Genomic DNA, 7,395 nt, shown 5'->3' on the forward strand with positions numbered 1-7,395 from the left:
TAAAAAAACCCTTAATAAATATACAAAATATGGTTCTATTATATCTTTGTGAATTTTTTACATTAACATATTACTCATAAATGACTTTTTTCAATTAAATTCAACAAAATATATGCAACTGCATTGATTGAGCCAATAAAATTTCCACCGTGCTTCTAATCTCGAATGGTAGCTACTTTGACATTAAACAACAATATTTGCTGACAGATAAGGGTCCCAGCACCCTCTTGGAGTGAACCGATCAGAAATTGCAGTAAACCTAAAGTTGGAGAGGAAGGAATGAGAAACATATTCATTTGATCAGATATTGCATTCACAAAAGATTCAAGCCATGGTAGCCCATCAGTGCCGATTACCATGAGCATTACCAGCCCTCACAGGCAGGGTCCCTGTTTGCAAGAATCAGAATAATGAATCGCTGGAGCAAACAATTAACCCTTTTTTTCTTTTTTCTTTTTTAATTCTGCCATTTTGGCGCCAGGGTCTTAAATGAAAGTTAAAAGATACTTCAATCGGAATTGATTGACATGAATTGATGAAAATGTGTCAGGTTTAACTCATAAATTTTACAAATAAAAAAGGTAAAACTTAAATAAAGTTTTTTAGATGTTGTGACTTATGTTCCCTTAATGAAATTCCAACTCTTGATTGCATTGAATTTAAGGGGTGTTTAGTAAGGGGTATTTAAACAACAATTTTCGTTGTTTAAACAACACAACACATATTTTTACAACACTTTTTCACCCACACGTATTTTCAAAAAACTTAAATAATGTTACTAGAACAACATTATCAAACGAGCTCTAATCGTCCTGAAAAATATAGATGTTTATACTACATTGCTCAATATATACACATTTTTATTTAATTGAGAAACTTGCCAAGAGCCTTGTAACCATCGTTATATTAAAAAAAAAAAAGATAGAAATTTGAGGTATAATATGTAAAGAACTGTAATTAAGTTACTCATAACCTAACCTTGCAGTTCAAGTAAGCAAGTTATTGGCTCACTTTTGCCCATATATATATATTCCTGGTTCTCAAGCCATTTTACTCTCCATAAATTGTTGTCAACTTCCATTTGGTTTGGAAACCTAGACTAACTGCGACAAGACATCCTGAACAGATACAAAGTTGATAAATAACAAAAACTATCACATGAGAGAGAGAGAGAGAGATCAGATTTATTAATCAGTATTAACAATCAAATGAGACGTATGATTTTTCTTGTTAAATTAATTTCCTATTTTTCTTCTAGAAAGTGGATAAGAAACAACAACGCATTTCTATCACCCAAACAACCCCAATTGACCAATCAAATGAATAGAAATTCAAGTGAAATACAACCTTCAATATGTAGGCTTATCCGATATCTTCTTCATAAATTAGTAGCTGTGGGCTTGAAACAATCAATATTGCATAATCGGACCGATCTCACGATGCCCCCAAAGCTGCCACCACAACGCAATTCCAACAGTGAGGAAAACCAGATATTGAATATATATGCAATTATGCACACCACATTGGACAAGCTTTGTTTTAAAAAGGAAGCATAAATGGGTAAATAACAATACTATCCAGTCAAAATTATAGCTAACCTGTTCCTTGGTTTCTCCGGCTGGTCCACAGCATTGTGAACTTTAATAGACCGATCAATGCTCTTTCTTGATTTCTCTCTCTTATCACTACTGGTTCTTGATTTCTCTCTACGGTCTGTGCTCAGCCTTGGCTTTTCTCTCTGGTCAGTACTCGGTCGAGACCTCTCCTCTCTATGATCTGTGCTGGATCTGGATTTCTCTCTACAATCTGTGCTGTTCCTGGGATTTTCTAGTTGATCTGTAATTGGCCCAGATCCATTTCTCACATGTGGTGATTTCTCAATGGCTGATATGAATTTCTTGAGATGCTTTATGTATTGTGGGAAAAGCTCCAAGTCACAATGATTCCCTCCTTTAATCCATAATGGTTCATACTTCTCTTTACAGAGCTGCCAAAGTTTCCTACCATGGGACCAATCAACAACATCGTCAGCAGTTCCCTGCAAGAAAGGGCAAACACAGAGCAAAACAGCTTGGTAAATGAGCATTCTTCTAATTACTTGAGCCAATGTTGCATGATACCTTACTTTCAAGGTTCAGATGCTATGAGAGTTTCAGTTAGTGAAGAAAGGCAGCTAACCAACGTATATGGTGATAGATACCTATCAATTATAAAATGGGTACTTGAACTTATATCAATCATGTGCGCCAATTAAGATCATAGTAAGACATTTAATACAATGAGACAAGCATGCATGAACCACATCATGATCTTTATACCCACAATGGGTGGAAGCTAGCATCCAAGAACATCTGCGCCTACATCCACCTCAAGTGATGTATAATCTTTAAAGGCATCGAAATCGCTCTTCTACAGAAGTGGCAACTGAGATAGGAAATCCATAGCATTAGGGGACAAATTGCTCTGTAAGCCACAGATCAAACTTATGGGGCATAAAATATGTGATTCACCTGGTCAAAGGCAGTATCACATTCCCTCACTATCTCATCAGTCATCACTTGAAATTTTAATTTGTGACCACCAAAAAATATAATTTACATGTCACCATAGTTGTTTATGTTTAATGCTATTGTTCATGTGAAGTTGTAAATGTACATGTATTATACTCAAAAATATATTAAACTTGGACATAAAAGCACCTTTCAATCCTCTAGAGAAACTTTGGACTATGTATCCACATAAAATTACTGATCTTGAACTCTTGCACTCATCCTTGCTTCCACTTATCCTCTAGCATCCTAAGGGGCGGACATCGTGGTGATTCCAGTAGAAACATCAAAGGTTCAAATCCCCTCATCCCCCCCCCCACACCACCCCCCAATTATCAATTATCAAAAAAGGGGGAGACCACCAAGTAAAACAGCCAAAAAATCCTTAATTCACCTTTATATTCTTGTGGAAGTAACAAAGAATTTCCAAAACATGAGTTTAAGATAACCCAATAAATAATTGTTCTGGGCTTTTAGTAGCAAAATGCTAGAGTGGAAACACTTCAGACCCTTCAGCAAGAAGAATATTTCAAATGAGTGGCCTTCTCCCTAATAATGTGATAGACATAAAAACTTGAGTCCTGGACACCTGGTGAATTTATGCTGCTGCTATGGAGTAATCTACATACATGTGATGTCTATTTACATAACTCTTTGGGATGTTGGAGCTTTGTCAGGACATAAACAATGACATGTATGTGATTGACCACAACATGACAAAAAAGGCAGAAACTAGCAGTGATCATTTGGGTAGCGCTGTACATAAGACCAAGTTAACTGAAAACACTGACAAAAACCAAAGATTCCAGATGGAAAACACTGACTAAACCAATGATTTCAGACAGATTCAGTCAGCATTTTAAGAGATTCAGTTCTGTTCAGTAGATAGAAGAGAGATACTGATACGACCAGGTCTGCATGCAGTTTTATGGCTTTCAAAACCAACAGTCTGTCACACAACAGCAAAAGCATGCTGATAAAGGTTTCGTGGTCTGCACACCTGCCATGTGTAATTCTAATGCAATGATGCAAGACAGTCTAGGGTTCACTACCTAGAGCAGCCTGAAAACCTTAAGCTTCACCACCTAAGGGTTGCCTGGAATCACCACCATACAGATAAAAGAAATTTCTCACAAATCTGATTTAAAAAACACCATGTGGAGCATTTTTATAGTGCTTCCAGGATTACAAACGTTCATGTCCCATAAAACTTTCACTGAACATAATTTTAAATATTATCCCTATCTTAAAACATGAAACTTGATCCCTATCTGAATCCAAAAAAATTTTTAATGAAAATTTAATGTAATCCAATCCCATAACATAAATGGAAATCTGAAATATTAAATTCCAAAATAATTTCGGTTGAGCTCCCTCCATCAAAGTCAGATTTCCTTAACTAAAGACCCACTAAACTCACAACTTCTTATCAGTTACTGACACATAACCTACCTATGCTATGTTTTTTTTAGATAATGTAGGAAACCTTTTAAAAAAGAGCCCTTTGGACACACCTCTAGCCAGTAAAACCTACCTATGCTATTATAAATTTAATAGCTAAGAACTCATTTATACATGATGAACATTTGGCAAGATTCAATTAACTACCACAAGTTTCACTAGGAACTTTTATTTTTCTATTGCTTGAAAAAGTATTAGCTTCACTGTGCACCTGTAAAGAAATCATAATAATCCAGTTTTGAATGCCTAACTACAGCATTTCTTCCTCTTTTCCTCACCTATTAGTTTTCATTGTCACCTCTCTCTCACTCTCGCACACTAAAACCTCTCATGACCCCCTCAATTTATCACCAATAATAAATGCCAAACCCCCTTCTGACACAGGACACCTCACTGCCCCTATCTCCCTCTCTCCCTTGCAAACCCCTACCCTTGCAACTGAGGCAGACACGCTCCTTACGCGCCATCATTTTGATCTCTTCCTTCTCTGCCATGAGCACTCCAAGTTCCTCTACAGATGAAATGGCCCCAGTTCCTCTTTGTTTTTTCATCTCCCCACATATTTCATTTGTCAGTAATCATTGTTTGCTTAAAAACAGATTGACCAAACTGCTTTTTTTTTTTTTTGATAGGTAATACGAGAACTATTATTAATGAAATAAGAAAGAAACATACAAGGTGTTCATGATGATGAACACAGAAAAACATAAACAGTAAACAATAGAGAAGAAATTTTTCATCAGTGTCAATTAAGTTCAGTTATCTAACCATGTCAATTGGTGTCAATTATCAACTATCACAAGACAAAGATGTAGGTTCCATTGAAAACTGGCTTTAACATCAACCAAAACTGATCGATGAACACCCCTACCTATGATTTCTGGTGAAATTTTCAACGTCTTTGATAAATTTCACCAAAATGAAAGAGGTATAGAGTTATCCATAGCTATTAAATTCCATCCTAATCACAAAGAATTCCGTATTTCATGTTTCTTTTGATATAGCGTAAAGTCAACATGTTACATACTGAGTGCAACCACATAACCCCTTGTTCTATACTATAAAATCCAGTAATGAAGATGCCAGAACTAGAAAAATTTGAAGCAGATAGATGATGGACCAATCAACCAGTGCAGAGACTAACTTCTATAGTCTGATTTTCCGTCAAGCTATACTAAACTAGGCTCTAGCATGCCATTTTAGTTTTACAAACATCTTACTAAAATAAAGAAATTGGAAAATACTCACATGAATTACCAGAACTGGACATTTGACAAGGGGTATTTTATCAATATTCTGCACCACAAACAAGCAAAAAAACATTTATGAGGTCAAATTTTGAAACAGTGTAAACAATTCAACATTAAGATTATATAATTCTACATTAAAAAAAAAAAAAATCAACCTTATAAATGTCAAACCAGTATGTCCTCTTCACCGGATACATGACCCGGAGGCCAGACATGATCGGACTGTGGAGAATTACAGCCCTCAAATTCGGTAACCGAGTAGCCAAATCTAAAGTGGGCCCACTACCAACTGATTGCCCATACAAAATAATATCTTCCTCTTTTGTGCCATACTTCTCCACCAGGCATCTATATGCGGCTTCTATGTCTGAGTATGTGTTCTGCTCACTGGGCTGTTCCAGTAAAGCACATAATAACTCAGTCATCTCCCATCTTAATTTAACAACAAATTCTAAATCAATCTAATTTGGAACTAATTAAAATCTTCCATCTTTGGGTTTTTAAAACTTCCACTACTGAAAAAAAAAAAAAAATCCAAAGCTTGAATATTCCAAAGAGGTAATATAAAGTTCAGTGTAGAAAAAGTTTTAATCCTTTTTGGGTCCCATATAACAAAAGCAAACTACAAATTTTTTTGGCCGACAAGAAATTGCACAGAAAGTTACTTTGAAAAAGGCAAAAAAAACCAAAAACCAAAAACCAAAAACCAAAAACCAAAACTTTACCAGAACAAAAATAAAACCAAATATATAAAACAAAAATAAAGACCAAAACTTTACCAGAATCCAATCCAAACAGAATACCAAAATAAAATAAAAATACAAAATCACATACCTTCCCAGACGATTGCCCGTACCCTGAATAATCATACCTACAACACAACACACACAAATTAAAATTTTAAAAAAAAAAAAAAAAAAAAAAAAACCATATTCATATAAGCATGTAAAAAACTAAAAAAAATCAACAACCACCGAAAAATTATCTAATTTTCAATATATTTCGGGGGTGCTAGTGTAATTTACCCCCAATATATATGCATGTAAAAAGGATAAATTTTTTTTTTTTTTTTAAATTAGGAAGAGAGAGAGAGAGAGAGACCCCATGAAGTTGACTCGGAGGTGAATACTGAGTTCAGTGAACAAGTCATACATCTGACCCAGATCAGCTGCGTTGCCATGCGAGTGAAGCACCGTCAGTGACGCCGATGGGTTCCTTATGTACACCGCCACCACCTCGTTCCCTCTCTTCGTTTTCAGCCTCAACACGTCGCCGTTTTCCCTCCTACTCTCCACTCCTCCCGTCATCCTCAGCTTCAGCTTCACTCCTCCTCCACCACCACCGACCCCACCCTCCTCCTCCGCCACCTCATACGACGGCGGACTCGGCGGAAAAAACGCGAACTTCGCCGCCATCGATGACGTCATCGCCCCCATTATTTACACAACCCCACAACTTTCAAATTTTCAAAAAAAAAAAAAAATTTGAAAAAATATATAGATATAGATATATTTATTGCGGAATTTAAGAGTGACCCAGATGCAGTTTTGGTGGTAAAAACTGAAATTTAGATTCAATTTAAGGAAAACGTGTGAGAGTTAGATTCAATTTTGAAGGTAGTTTGTTTTTGGTATCATTTTCTAGGTTTTGGAGAAATTGAGTTGTGGATTATGTGACTTGTGACTTGTAAGAGGCAAATAGCAGAAGTAACAAGTAGAGAGAGAGAGAGAGAGAGAGAGAGAGAGCGAGGAGGAAATTCCGGCGTGGAAATTGAGAGCAGGCACGTGTGGAAATTTATTGAATAAATTTGGGGAGGGGAGGGGAGGTGAGGTGGGGATGAGTAGTGATTGCCTGTGAGTGACAGTGAGGGTGATGGTGATGTTAGTAGCAACTATTACAACAACAAGACATGGGGGGGGCTGCCTATCCACGTGTCCTTGTAGGGAAAAGCTTCAGTGATGCCATTAATTAAATTATAAATGGAGGATTAGCCCTATGGATTTTTTTTTTTGGTAACAACTGTAGCCTATGGTTTTCTCAACAACAAAAAAAACAACAACAATTGTAGCCTATGGCTTTTTTTTCACTATCCACGTGTCCTAAGTGCCAGCTTTACATTTATCAACAATACACTC

General features: G+C 36.3%; 1 protein-coding gene across 5 annotated transcripts; it reads right to left on the reverse strand.

The window, feature by feature from the left end:
- Positions 1 to 272: 272 nt before the first annotated feature.
- Positions 273 to 7,113, reverse strand: LOC142621677 (uncharacterized). Of its 5 annotated transcripts, XR_012841828.1 has the most exons (8): positions 6,362 to 7,113; positions 6,095 to 6,131; positions 5,416 to 5,652; positions 5,259 to 5,306; positions 1,599 to 2,038; positions 1,348 to 1,451; positions 979 to 1,118; positions 273 to 389 (listed from the first exon to the last, which is right to left on the reverse strand). XR_012841828.1 is itself a non-coding variant. In XM_075795012.1 (7 exons), the coding sequence occupies exons 1-6, from the start codon at positions 6,694 to 6,696 to the stop codon at positions 1,379 to 1,381; spliced, it is 1,170 nt and encodes a 389-aa protein (XP_075651127.1). In that variant the 5' UTR covers positions 6,697 to 7,113; the 3' UTR covers positions 296 to 389; positions 1,348 to 1,378. The 5 variants fall into 5 exon arrangements, 4 of the variants coding, with proteins under 4 accessions (XP_075651127.1, XP_075651126.1, XP_075651125.1 ...); XM_075795012.1 differs by lacking the exon at positions 979 to 1,118 and having other exon boundaries at positions 296 to 389; XM_075795011.1 differs by lacking the exon at positions 273 to 389 and having other exon boundaries at positions 943 to 1,118.
- Between the last annotated feature and the right edge of the window lie 282 nt (positions 7,114 to 7,395).

This window comes from Castanea sativa, chromosome 1, assembly GCF_040712315.1.
Source record: "Castanea sativa cultivar Marrone di Chiusa Pesio chromosome 1, ASM4071231v1".
Taxonomy (NCBI): Eukaryota; Viridiplantae; Streptophyta; class Magnoliopsida; order Fagales; family Fagaceae; genus Castanea; species Castanea sativa.